A 14,307-nucleotide genomic window follows, 5' to 3' on the forward strand; every position below is an offset into this window, starting at 1 on the left:
TCTTAAGAAGCTACATGCATGCAAAAACCTCAGTCTTCTGAGGTCACAGCATAGGTTGTACCAACAGGGCAACAGGGCAACATTTAACATATGACATATTCACCTGCAACAAAATTTTATAACTTGTTTAATGCAATCTAACTAATATTCACAGGTCATTGTGAATATAATAGTAAGTGATTCGTAGAGTAGGTTTAGCATAATGAACGTAATATTCTCATATTCCACATACATGTACCCAGTACTGCTCAGTGTATACCCTGAGTGTATTTTGTACCATGCAGATTTCTCCACATGATAGTTTCAAGTACATAAGTGCATAGAAAGTTTGAGATTTCTAAACTACTTTCATTACGCAACATATTCAGTAAAGATAAACCAGAGTAAACAGAGTCCACAGCTAATGACAAAACATAGACAGATGTTAAATTAAAAGAAAAATCAAGCTAAAGCATTTTAGTAATGTGTTATGCATAGATTCTATAAGCCTTTGGAACTTTACTAGACAGCATTCCTCCAAAATATATTACATCAACTGGTGTTTTGATGATGGTGGTGGAGAGCGCTGTCAAACATAAGTGTTCGATTGGGTTGGGATGTGGTGACTGTGAAGGCCATGGCATATGATTTACATCATTTTCATACTCATCAAACCATTCAGTGAGCCCTCATACCCTGTGCACTCCAATCAGGATATAAATGTTTTATCACAGGATAACTGTGATCAGTCAGAATAACTTTGGATTGATTTCCCTTTAAGGAGACAAGTTTTATTTTCCTTTATTTTGTCACCCATCTGTACTTCTACTCTTAACACTGTGTCTGGCTTTTTCATTCTCAGATGTTCATCTCCATTTTTCTTTTATATTCTTTCTTCTATAGGTCTACTGAAACATTCCCTCTATTCTTCCTTCTCGTCTACATCTTTCTCCTTATATCAACTCTCTGCACCTCCTTCTCGCTCTGCTCAGCTGCTTTCTACTTCTTCTCTTCGTTTCTTCCTCCCATAAAATTTTTTTTCAGCCAGGTTGTTAAACGCTGACCCACATGCAGTAATCAGTAGCACAAGGGCTGCTCCAGCTTCCAGGATACAGCTCACTGGCAGCTTTGACGAGTCACACACAAAACCACAACCACACACACACACACACACACACACACACACACACACACACACACATGCGTCCTGGCTTCAGAAGCCTTAGCCGCTGAAAGAGTTCATTTATTGGAAACAACTAAACTAATGAAACATCAAATATAAGGATGTAAGATTTTGAAGTTCCCATCAGAGAGACAAAGAAAGAGAGATAATCCAATTCCACCATCATATCTTTCCTCTTTGTGTACTTTTGTGTGCCTAATCCTTTCCTCTTTATCTCTGTAGTTACCCTTTCCCTTTTGTTCCTGTGTCTTTGCCACACTCCCCTTAGTTGCAGGTGTTTTGCATGTTTTATTGCTCTGGTAGATGTTTGATTGGAGTTGGAAGAGAACAGAGGGTTTATGAAGCCTTTGTCATAAGGGCACTCACAAAAGCCCTCACTCCAATAGAGGAAAGTGGCAAGCAGGCCTCCACCATTTGCTCAGGTCAAGTGGGAAAATAGGGTTTGTGTATATATCTAAATGTGTGTGGGTGTGCATGCAGATACATGTGTCACATGCTGCGCTTTTTTTCCCTTCATCCTTCCTGACTCTCTCTCTCTCTCTCTCTCTCTCTATCTATCTATCTCTTATAATAAATGAGACTGGTAATTACATCTGCTGAAGGCCAGGAAAAAGAGAGGACATGGAGGGAAAAAAAAGAAGCACTGGGCACAAAACACAGGCATCTGGAGAAAACTCACCCCACATGTTGAGTCACGCACACACTCACACGTAGGTCTCAAATGACTTAGCCCTAGATGGATGGTAGATGTCTAAAAGAGATCATTTAGACTGCATTCTGAATCAAACTCAACAAAACATGGTGACTCACGATGACTCAGAAATCCCCTTTATTAGAAAGAAAGAAAGAAAGAAAGAAAGAGATGGAGGGAAAGATAAATAGAGTAACAGAGAGAGAGAGAGAGAGAGAGAGAGAGAGAGAGATGGAAATGGGTAGAAATTGGGATCAGATGGCAAAGGTGAGGGCTCAAGGTCAGGTTTAGTGCCTTGGCTGGCATGAGTTTAATGCATCCAGTGACTTAACAAGCACCACAAATCACTGCTGAACCCTGTAACAGGCTCACATAAAGTTTTTGTTTGAATGAATCTGCATGTGTGTGTGTGTGTGTGTGTGTGTGTGTGTGTGTGTGTGTGTTTTGGCTGTGTGGGCATGTATTTATATCTTGACGGGGGCCGAATGTTCCCTCAGGGATAGTAATCTCTGACATTTTTGACCTTGTGGGAACATTTGGCTGATCCAAACTTTTTTATTACAAAGAAAGAAAAAAGAGCCAAAATGTTTTGTTTTGGTTAGTGAGGTTAAGGTTAAGGTTAGGTTTATGTGCATTATTTGGCTGCATTATTAATTATGTCAGTGGAAGGTCCTCATAAGGATGGTAAGACAAATGTGTGTGTGTGTGTGTGTGTGTGTGTGTTACCTCAGGGAGAAAAAGAGGAGATTAGACCACAGAAGGAAGTGATTTAGGAGATAAATGGATAAGCGTACAGGCAATGAGGTTCTGCTTGAACTTCCTCAGCCTGATTTGACTGAGTGAGGGATACAGGGAGGAATGGAGAGAGTGGTGCTATGAGATGAAAGAATATATGGTGGAAGGAAAAGACAGTAATGTTAGTTTGAGAGATGGATAGGACAGCATGGCAGAGAGGAACAAAGGAGAGAACAGGAGAAATGCATGGTGCATTCTGAGTTTGAGAAGAAGCTACAGAGGAGCCACGAAAAGCACTTCGGCATTGATTTAAAATAGCTCAGTATCAAATGTATTCATGACTCTCCCAGAGTTCAGTTTAGTACTGGAAAAACCCTCACATTACATTTGTCCGTTAGAACAGAGGAAACAGCACTGTGTGTGTGCCAGTGTGTCTGTGTGTGTGTGTGTGTGGCTAACATGGTCGGTGTGAGGGGACATTTTTGTGATTTATTAATGTTGATATGAATGTGTTTGAACATCTATTATTTGGTCTGTGTGTGAAACAGTTTGTGAATGTGGGTGTGTTTGAGTGTGTGCAGGCGCATGCATGGTGCCGGCATGCATACGTATGTATCAGTGGTATGTGTGTTTTTGGTTATGTGAGTCCCCTGAGTGGAGTATCACTTACCATGCAGAGTTCTTGCCAAAGAAATGGAACTAAGCGAAACCCTAATCCCTTTCTGAAAAGTGCACAGAAATATTTACTGTCTGCTTGCAAAGCACTTCTCCTCTTTCCCTAACAACTCTCTCTCTCTCTCTCTCCCTCTCTCTCTCTCTCTGCTCCCATCCTCTAACTGCCATTCCTTTTCTGTCTTTGATCTCCTGGTCTGAATCTTTCCCTCACTCATTTTCTGAAGCCCAGAACAATACAATAAAAAATGAGCTGAGCACCAGTCCCCGCCTCTCCCTCCCCCCAACTCTCTTTTTTCTGCAGTCCCAGCATCTCTGTAGTGTGCCTGTGGAATGCAGTCCCAGCATCACAAAAGAACAAAAGGGGAGACGGTGGGAGGGATGGAGAGAAAGTGGGTGAGGTGAACTGGAAGCAAAGAAAGGGGGAATGAGAAGAGAGCAGAACGTGAAGATTGAGAAAGACCGTGCTGCTCATTAGACCCACAGGGCAGACCATAACTGTCTTACGACACTCTCCATTCTACTCCCTCTCTCCTTCAGGTATTTATGGATAATATACCCCCAGGTAAAGGGCTCCTACTGTACAAAGATCATTGCAGGTACTGCTAGTAGAGATGCTGGCAAACTGGTCCTCATAAATTTCTCCCTTCAGAGATAGAAATCTATGACACACACCCAAAGCTTGACATCAGAAATAAACTACAAACATGGACCTGTATAAAAATGAGTACCTCTTACAGGAACCCTAACAGCAAACAGCATTACACTCTTAACAAAGGTTCATCAGGGATTCTCTGGATAGTTAAAGGTGATTAGCCTACCAAAGTGGTCCTACTTCGGAAACTCTCTGGTAAGAAAATGCAGTTATGGGGTTTTACATAGAACCTTTAAAACCTTTAAAAAGGAAGGCCTGAGTGACACAATGAAAAACCCTACAGGGTGCTAGATTTAAACTTTCTTCTAGCTTAAAACTTACACTCTTAAAAGGCTTCTTTTAGCATCCTGATTTGTCCCTCTGGGGGAACTCTTAGTGTTTTATACAGAACCACAACAAATGGTTTCAGAAAAAGGCACCTTTTTGTCATAAGTTCATAACGTGATATCATGTGATATCACTGAGTCAAATTAGGGAGTTGCTCAGTTGACTGCATCCCGCTATTCTTAGCAGTCAGGCATATTTCTATGTCCTGTCTAAAATAGTTTGTTACATGAGGTGCCATCTATTTTAATTACAAGCTTCTGGCTCTAGTGCATTCTTAGAAATTAAGGTACTAAACTGTACTTTTCCTTGTTGCTGGAGTGGTACCATCAAGGGTAAATCTTTTGTAACTTTAGTGCTTGGGAAGGTGCATGTGGTGTATTTTAATTAGTTTTTAGAGTAGAGCTTTAATGGTACATCAGTAGTCCATTTCCAGGTGAAAGAAACACTATATAGCCAAAAGTATGTGGACACCTGACCATCATATTCTTATGTGCTTGTTGAACATCCCATTCCAGGTTTAGTTAGCTTACTTTGCTGTTATAATGACCTCCAGTGTTCTGGCTTTCCACTAGATTTTGGAGCATGACTGTGGGGATTTGTGCTCATTCAGCCACAACAGCATTAGTGAGGTCAGCCACTGATTTTGTGCGAGGAGTCCTGGTGCACAGTCGGCATTCCAGTTCATCCCAAAGGTGTTCAGTGGGGTTGAGGTCAGGGCTCTGTGCAGATCACTCGAGTTCTTTCACTCCGACCATGGCAAACCATGTCTTCATGGACCTCACTTTGTGCACAGGGACATTGAAACACATTTCGGCTAGCCCTCTTAGTTCCAGTGAAGGGAAACTGTAATGCTACAGCATTCAAAAGACATCCTATACAATTGTGTGCTTCCAACTTTGTGGCAACAGTTTGGGGAAGAATCTTATATGGGCGTGATGGTCAGGTGTCCACAGACATTTGGCCATGTAGTGTACACAGACTATTAAACATACAAGAGATGTACCCTTGATGGAACCAGCCCGGTGACAATGAAAAGTACAGGCTGGTACCTTTATTTCTGAGAGTGTGCACGTGGTACTGTGTATGTGATTGTGAAACTTTATGATAGATGTAAAGAATTGACTTTTTAGTAAAGATTAAAGCAATTTTTCACACTTAATATCTTCTGAAAAAAAAAATAGAACAAATGTTGCCTGTTTATTTTTAATTCTCAACACTTCAAAACCCACAGAAAAGAGAGAGAGAGAGAGAGAGAGAGAGAGAGAAGTATTTACGATTTGGGAGGGCCGCTGATGTAGTCGTAATTCATCCTTACTGTAGCACATGAAGTGTCCCGCAACCAAAGAGTTAACACCTGAACAAAGCGTGTGTATGACAGAGCCAGCAGCAGAGAGAGAGAGAGAGAGGAGGTGGAGGAGGAGTGGGGAGATGGAGACGAGATAGAGAGACAGATAGTCCCACTGATATCTGAGAGCAATGAGTCGCTGTGTGTTGCTGGACAAGGAGGAACTAGTGTGAACATGAAGCCTTTGTTTGTGTAAACGTGTGCGGGTTATGGCGTGTAGCTCACTGCTGTGTGGCTCAGCTCAGGCCAGCCGTAATACGAGTAGTGCGACTTGTCATCTTTAACATAATAAATATCCCTATTCACAGGGTACAAACACCAACAGAGAGTTAATACCTGTTCAGTCTCTCTCTGACTCTCGTTTTCTGTGTGTGTGTGTGCGTGCGCGCGAGAGTGTGTGGGCCAGTGCATCAGGAAGTGCCCAATTTTTGAGCGCGCGCAAGCAGTGGGTGCCTCGGGTGCTGCTGTCGCCCCGGTAACGCGCGCGCTAATGCGACGTTCAGTATGGTGCGCGAGACTATCCATCAAAAGTCAATGTTTAACGACCTCTTTGTACCGCTAACTTCCATCATCCATCATCTCAATCTCCCCGGCTCCATGTCTTCATTAAGTTAGAGACCCTCACCCAAAAAAAAAAAAAATTCTCTTGCCCCTGTGGCCCCTCGCCTTTCTTCCGTCAGAACAGCATGGGGGCCAAACCGCAGCGCCTTCTGGGTAAATCATACATCCCTGAATTTCCTAGGATACCCTGAGTTTTCGGTCTACCCAGTGTTAAATTAGAGCTCGAGCTCTCTCTCTCTCTCTCTCTCTCTCTCACACACACACACACACACGCGCGCGCGCGCGCACTGCAGAAGTAAATTCAGAGCTGGAATTTGGTAAAAGTCAAATTCCAGCGCTGAACACGTGCAGGAAATGTCACGTGACCGAAATGGTGTCCCATTGAATTGAATGTGTTTATCTTCTACCAGAAAGAGTTTTTATTGCGTCCATTGCATGCATTGAATTGTGACGTTTCCTAAGTGCACAAGATTTTGTCTGTTCTCCATGCTTTGGGACAAGATGGAAAAACTCCCCAGCCAGTGCACTTACAGAAGCATGACATTCAGACTGTAGTTCTGTCAGGGTGAAAAGTCACACAGCAGAGCCCTTATATAGCCTAGATAACAAAATACAGGAATGTATACCTGTGCAGATTTGACCAACAATCATATTTGTTCTATTTTCTAACTTTATTCCAATTTATATTCTTGTATTCGTTCATAATCTTTTCTCATATTATATAAAGGCGCTCGTGCGCCTTGAGGAGAGAGCGCGTGTTCTAAGGGGGCGTGGCCGGGGCGGGCAAGTGTCCTCATCTCTAATTCTGATTGGCTCGTTGATTCGCTGGGCGTGGTTCGGGGCGGGGTTTTCGGCTGAAAGGTGTGAGTTCTTGCGGTTAAAGTGGAGGATAAGAGGCTTTTGCAGCTCGTGCGGTCCACTTTAAACAAGTCTTGGCCTGAGCGGTTGATACACCGAGCGATAAAAAAGAAAGAGGAAACAGAAGGATTTGAACTTCTTACCAGAATAAACACAACAGAGCCTGAAGCAAAATAGTAAGGGAAAAAAAATCTGAGAAACTGAATACGATTACAGATAGAGAAATTACAGGAGTGGATTAGGGCAAGACAGTCAGAGAGCATCATGGAGCGCAAAATCCCTGACTTCTCCGGGACCTGGAAAATGAAGAGCTCAGAAAACTTCGAGGAGCTTCTGAAAGCACTGGGTAAGCCAATATGACACTATAATAATAATAATAATAATAATAATAATAATAATGCACTAATACAGAGAATAGTGAGAAACAAGACCATTGCTGCACACCACCAAAACCATCATCCACATAACTGACTTCTTCTCAGGCACTCTCACTCTCTTCCCCCCACTGGGGTAGGGGGTCTTTATCATACATGCACTCACTTCCAGACGTGATAAAAGAGACTGACACTGAACTTTCTCACCCATTATTTTCTCAATGCAATAGAGTCAAGTCCCTGGTTGCACCTCTGCATTGCTTCTGTGTGTGCAGAAAGTCTTTTAACATTGTGCTCAAAACTGTGCATGGAGCTATGCATGGTTTCTTGCCTGGTATGAACACCAAAGAAATCCTCTGTGGTTGTGTGTGTGTGTGTGTGTGTGTGAATGAGAGGGCATCAGAACAGACTAGTCACATGTTCTTTGACCCTAGTTCATTAAACCGCTGTTAAATGGCACCATTGTTCTCACCAGAAGAACCGGAGTTGGTTTGTGTATGTGTGTCAGTGTGGCAACAACATATCCTGCTTTGATTGGCATCCCAATTGCACAAGGACATCAGGCCAGTGCCCGCAAGCACCGCTTGTTACCCGAGGCCAAGCAGGGCTGGCAGCGACGGGTTGATGGGTTGGAGCGAGGTTGTGGGAGAGGGGAGAGGCCATGCACTGCTGCACAAAAGAAAGAAGATGAGACAGAGGGAGGGATAGAGAGAAAGTGTGCATGTGAATACTGCGTTGTCAGTAATATCTGCATGAGTGGGGTGTGTCAGCCACAGCACAGAGACAGAGCAGGACTATACAGACAGACAGATACTTACTCACAAATGAAGTGTGACAGATGTCCTCATAAAAATGAGGGGCAGGGAATCTATGTGAGGAATGTATATGATTGACAGGCTGACCGACAGACTGATTGAGGGATGCCCTTTTGAGATTTAGCCTTTAGTGCCTCTCTCATGCTATTTCTCTCTCTCTCTCTCTCTCTCTCTCTCTTTCAAGTCTAGAAGTGAGAGAAGCCAAGTTCCTTTGGTTTCATGTAAAAGCTCAGTGCACAGATGGAGCCAAGCTGTCACCACCCTTTCTTGCCCTTCTCGTCCTCCACTTTGCTTTATTCTCAAACACTTCCTCTGACCCCTGAACTGTGACACTGAGACTAACTCTGACCGCCACCGTGTGTGGTCAGTCTTCCCCAGTTCATTACTGGGGGCTGGGGGAGGGCGTCATTGTGTCAGCAGTCGATAAGCGTAAGGACTTAAAAGGAAATGAAATGAAAGACATGATGGAGCTGACTTCATTAGCTATGCTTGCGACAGAGACACCATGCAGTAAACAGACACCAGTGTGTAGGACAGGAAAATGTCTGAGGGACAAATGTTATTACACCATCAGCCACTTGTTACGAATGAGCTACAAGTGTTTTTGGATGGCTCTGTATGTGTGTGTGAAGGAAATATACTTATTTGGACCACCTCTTATGTCAAAGACAGCCATCAACAGTCAGTTTGTTTGGATGTCTCCATTTTTGTGTGTGTGTGTGTTTGAGTTTTGGTTTCCCCTGTGTGGGTGTCTGTCTTGGTGTGTATATATACCCTTGGTGACAGGTGGGAATGTGTGTTAGGGGAAGAGTGTGAAATTCAACTCGACGCACAAATTCAGTAATGCGCACACACGCACACACACACACACACACACACTGGCCTCTCGTTGCAGCTAGCAGCATTTTCCATGCTGTCTGCTCTCTTTTTCCTTTCCTGTCGTTCTTGCTTTCTTTTACTTTCTAGTTTCTCTTCTGTCTTTATTCACTCTTTTCTTCTTCTCTCTTTTTTATCCTTCACCCATCTTTTTCATAGAGCTGACTTTCCCTGTGCTCTGTCCACAGGAAGGTGTAACAGATTACTGCATGCCCTGGGATCATTAAGGACCTCTGCTCTCCACACACACACACACACACACACACACACACACACACACACACACACACACACAATGTTTTAATCACTGTAGTGTTTTAACTTGGCTAGATTGCCATCACAGTGAGTAATCCATAACTAGACTCTGAGTGTGTGTGTGTGGAGTACAGGGAGAGGGAGAGATTGTTGAATGGGTATCATAAGGATTATTTGATGATGTCATCAAATGGTTCCCATGGAGAGAATAAATATGCAAGTCTAATTATCAAGTCTAATGATCTCACTCCCCTCCCCTTCTCTCTCCTAATAGTTTCTTATTCTGCCTCATTTTTTCTCCCAGTCTGTCTAGTAACGAAGACACCTCTGTCAGGAATATTCAGTGAAAGCAGGTCCTATGGACGACTAAACTCTGAAGTCCACAGAGGTTCACAGGCCTGTGTTTACACAGTGCTCACACTTTCTCTGTGAGAATGCCTCAGGTGTATGAGACTGAGAGCACCACTCTGTTTGATTTCTGTGTTGACACTCTCTCTCTCTCTCTCTCTCTCTCTCTCTCTCTCTGTGTGTGTTTGTTCTCAGGTGTGAACGTGATGCTTCGGAAGATTGCTGTAGCAGCAGCATCAAAACCATCAGTGGAGATTTCACAGGACGGTGAGACGCTGTCAATCAAGACCTCCACCTCAGTTAGGACCACCCATGTGACCTTCACTGTGGGACAGGAGTTTATGGAGACCACAGTGGACGGACGGCCTTGCACGGTACACACAGATACACACTTCTGTTTTACTATCCTTGCTAGAAATCTAACCCTAACATTAACTTCAGTAATCAAAAGGGAACCTTTTAGCTCTCTTGGAGTTTTTTCGTAAATAAATAAAAACAGTTTATCTCATGAGGACCAGCCAAATGTCTGATATTCCTATTCTTGTGAGGACATTTGGTTCCCACTAAGATATAAAAACACACCAGTGCCCACACCAAATGTGCATGGATCTAAGATGAATGGGGCTTTCAAAACAGATGAAAATTATTAAATTAAATTCATTAAATTATTATATTATGTAATATGCTTGAAAACATCCCACAAGGATTAACTGTAATTTTGTAATCAATCAAGAAAGTCCTTTTATATATACATATTAACATTTTTTAAACAACCAGTTTTGGATGCTTTTGTGTTTGACCTACTGAAGCACCTGAACGTCCTGTCCCACTCCTGTCTTCTCTCGTGTCTTAGTCAGCCTTGTGCGTTTTTTGCTTTTATGCTTTATTTTTCCTTCAATCTGGACCAACTTTTGCATTTTTCATATTTCCAGGCACTTCTGAGAAACTTCACATTTTCAAAAAGTCATCCAGACACAGCTGCGCTCACACACACACACAAACACATGCACACAAACCGAACAGATGTGCTCCTTTCGTCATGTCCAAATTAAACACTCCAAAATGTTCATGATAACCACATTACTCACTAAATCCTCTTTCCCCTCCTGCTCTACTTTTCACTGTGGGAGTTCACTGAGTTGCTTTGAGTTATTTTATTTGTTCTGCATCCTCCACCCCTCATTATAACACGAGCCTGGCACTGTCCGTAGAGCTTTCCTCGCTGGGAGACAGACAGTAAGATCAGCTGTGAGCAAACTCTACAGAAAGGAGACGGCCCTAAGACTTCCTGGACCAGGGAAATGACCAATGATGGAGAACTGATCCTGGTAATGTTTGCATTAATAATTTTACTAATTTTAACTTTAAATGCAGGAATGACCACCATGGCATATGATTGATCCTAGTATATTTTTTTCAAAGAACTGTATCTTAATTTTTGTATCTTCTCTTCTTTTTTTTTTTTTTTACAGACAATGACTGCAGATGACGTCGTGTGCACAAGAGTTTACATCAGAGAGTGAAAGTAAAAAACAACAAAAGCAGTAATGTCATCTTTTGTGTTCCCCGACTTCCCTGACTAGCCCTGTTAAGGCTTGACAAAATCCAGCACGTGCCACATTTATTATCCATGTTACCTTTAGACTACATGCTTATTAAGTTACACATTAACGTACGCATACATTGACCAAATGTATGTGGATGTAAGCAATATTAGAAACACATTCCACTAATAATAAGTATACAGTAGGATGTTAAATATAGTTACTTTGTATGTCTGTTCCATGTTTGAATGCAAGTTGAGGAGATGAAGTTTAGTCCATGTTTAGTTTTGTATTTCCTTAGATATATTCATCTTTACACCAGTCTAGTTTGCAGATCAGCTTTCTCAGTTTAATACGCAGATGTCAACACTGTTACAGAGGAGGATTCTGGGGAGATCCGGCGTGTTACATTAGGGTTTAAAACTCTGCAGGATGGAAGTTGTTCAGGAGGAAGACTGGGCAAAAATGGCAAGACTGGAATACTTTGCTGGTCATGTACTAATATATATGGGATAATCTCATGCTACATCAGAACCCTACTCTGAGGCACACACTAAATATGAGCCCTGGATCCAGAGCACTTTTACAATTGGTGTAACTTCAATTTTTAATCCAAACTTTAATCCAAAGCTGGGAAATTGGCATAGATTCAGTTGACATTGAAGTAGTGAACCAGCGAGTTTGTCAGGTTGTCATACTGAGGTTAAAATAATAAAATCGGCTTGCATCAATAGCAAAATTCTGGCCCGTGTTATGAAGTCAATTTATCCCAGAAAGCCCTGACAGGAATAAGCGTGTTTAGGGAACGTGTATGACCTATGGGAAGAGTTGGTGTAGGTACTGTACTGCACGACATCTGTAGCTTCTTAGCAATTAAAAAAAAAATACTGTATTTGCATATTGTTCTCTTCCTAGCCTCATTTCCTCAGCATCTCTTCTTTTTGTTTGTTAAGGTTTTGTATATACTTCACTAAAATATTATGCTGTTATACTTTTTATTATGTGTCTTTTATATAAATGTGGTCAGTAGTAATGAAGCCTATAGGAGACTTTACAATAAAAAGTAAATAAAGGTTTTGTTGTGGTTTTCTTTTTTAGCCTTTAAATTCCCAGGACCTGTTTGCAGCTTCAGACATTCCTCACTTTTAACTACATACCTCTGCTTTATAGTTTCACTGTAGTAATTATTCAGTGTAGTCACTTACTAACATACTGCAAGGTGAATAAGCTAAATTCTATGCTGAGGATGTGTTAAATTCTCACACACCATTTTCAAGGCACTAAAATGAATTGTGATTCATTTTAGTGCCTTGAAATGAATTAAAATGAATTGTGTGAAACTGCTGATCGGTTATCACCATGAATTTAGGATCGTGAAATCATCATGTTCCACACTTATCACAGTGGTTACACGTTCATGCTGTTACACGGTAATTTTACTCTTGCGCAAGTAAGGCTATAGACAGATTATTTTAATACTTATGTCAACTCTTTGTGACTAGAATAACTTGTCTACCTCTTTAGCCACCCCTCTGTCTGTTTCACAGGTTTTCCACCTCAGACCTCTTTCTTGTCTGTCTCCCTGTTAGTTGTTACACTTACACGTAATCTCTCTCTCTCTCTCTGTCTTTAATTTCATTTCATTTTCATTTCAGCTGCAAGGCTTTTAGAATTGATACATCCCACTCAAAAGCATTCAGTTCTGTGTCGTTCCAGTTTTTCAGCAGTTCCATATGTCCAACACATTCTTGGAATTCTCCGAGTCAAGTTCATTGTATCCTCAAATATAAAATGAACCCTGTCAAAGTTCAGATTCCCTGAAGTCTTTCCTGATTACGTTTCCATGCCTCATAAAAGATTTAGACATGGCTATAGACCAGACATGATGCAGAATATAGAAAGGGGTGTGCCAATGAACAAGTTGACCAAAGGACAGGCAATTATAATGGTGGAAATTCTGTAGCTAATCAAAAACATTGACATGATAACAGTAAGCAGTTCCTAAAATGATAAATATAAAAATAAATATTTTTGCAGGTTACATTTCAGATTTATTCAATTTTTTGTCATTATACCAGTACTATGTAGTACTGTATTACTACATAGTACTGGTATATACAGCACTGTGCAAAAGTCTTAGGCACCCTATTTTTGTAGTACAAATTTTGTTATAGATTTTTATTTTATGACTTCTACATTATTGATTCAGTACAAAAACATTTTAGAATTCCAAACATTGGTTTTCCAGCACAAAATTAAATGTTACAGAAAAATGTTTGTATGTCAGTAAAGAAAGCAGCATATTACATAAGAGACACTTTCAGACAAAAAAAACATAATGAAAGCTGCTGAATGTGACAGTCAAAGTCTCCAGAAGAACTGTGGCTGGTTCTGCAAGATGCTCAGTAAAACTTACAGCTCATTTCCTTATAAAACTGCACAAATTGTACCTGAGACTACTATTTTCTTTTTTAAAAGCGAAGGATCATCACACCAAATATTGACTTTGTTTCATTTATTACTGTTTACTGCTCTTTATATTATTTTTTTCATGTAGAAACATTTAGTTTCATTATTTTTGAAGGCATCTTTGCTCTACAGCATTTCTTTGCATGTACCTAAGACTTTTGCACAGTACTGTATATATATATATAATATATATATATATATATATATATATATATATATATATATATATATATATATATATACATCCATAATAAATCCCAATTAAGTGGATAACAATATTGTAGTAGTCCATCATTAAAAACTGTGTGTGTATGTTTGGTTGGGGGGGGGTTGAGGGGTTAGGGGGTAAGAAGATGTATATGACTGGATCGTCCAGTACCTTCTACCAGACAGTATAAGCATAAGCAAGTGGTTGGGGTGCATGAGATCCCTGGTGATGCTGAAAGTTCTCTTCAGACGTTTCGTATTGTAACTAAACATTAGATATATTAGTAGAACAAAAATTAATATTAAATTAAAAAAAAACTCTACTTTAACTTTCTTTGTTCATGTAGACACAGGCATTTATTGTAACCTGCAACACTAACACTAACATATTTTATATGACCAAATCAGCTCCA

At 40.9% G+C, this 14,307-nt stretch overlaps 1 protein-coding gene across 1 annotated transcript; it reads left to right on the forward strand.

Moving 5' to 3' along the window:
- The first annotated feature begins 7,024 nt into the window (after positions 1 to 7,024).
- Positions 7,025 to 12,291, forward strand: crabp2a (cellular retinoic acid binding protein 2, a). Its single transcript, XM_026939555.3, has 4 exons — positions 7,025 to 7,352; positions 9,870 to 10,048; positions 10,886 to 11,002; positions 11,147 to 12,291. Exons 1-4 carry the CDS (start codon positions 7,271 to 7,273, stop codon positions 11,195 to 11,197), a joined length of 429 nt encoding a protein of 142 aa, XP_026795356.1. The 5' UTR covers positions 7,025 to 7,270; the 3' UTR covers positions 11,198 to 12,291.
- Positions 12,292 to 14,307: the final 2,016 nt, after the last annotated feature.

This window comes from Pangasianodon hypophthalmus, chromosome 1 (genome assembly GCF_027358585.1).
Source record: "Pangasianodon hypophthalmus isolate fPanHyp1 chromosome 1, fPanHyp1.pri, whole genome shotgun sequence".
Lineage (NCBI taxonomy): Eukaryota > Metazoa > Chordata > Actinopteri > Siluriformes > Pangasiidae > Pangasianodon > Pangasianodon hypophthalmus.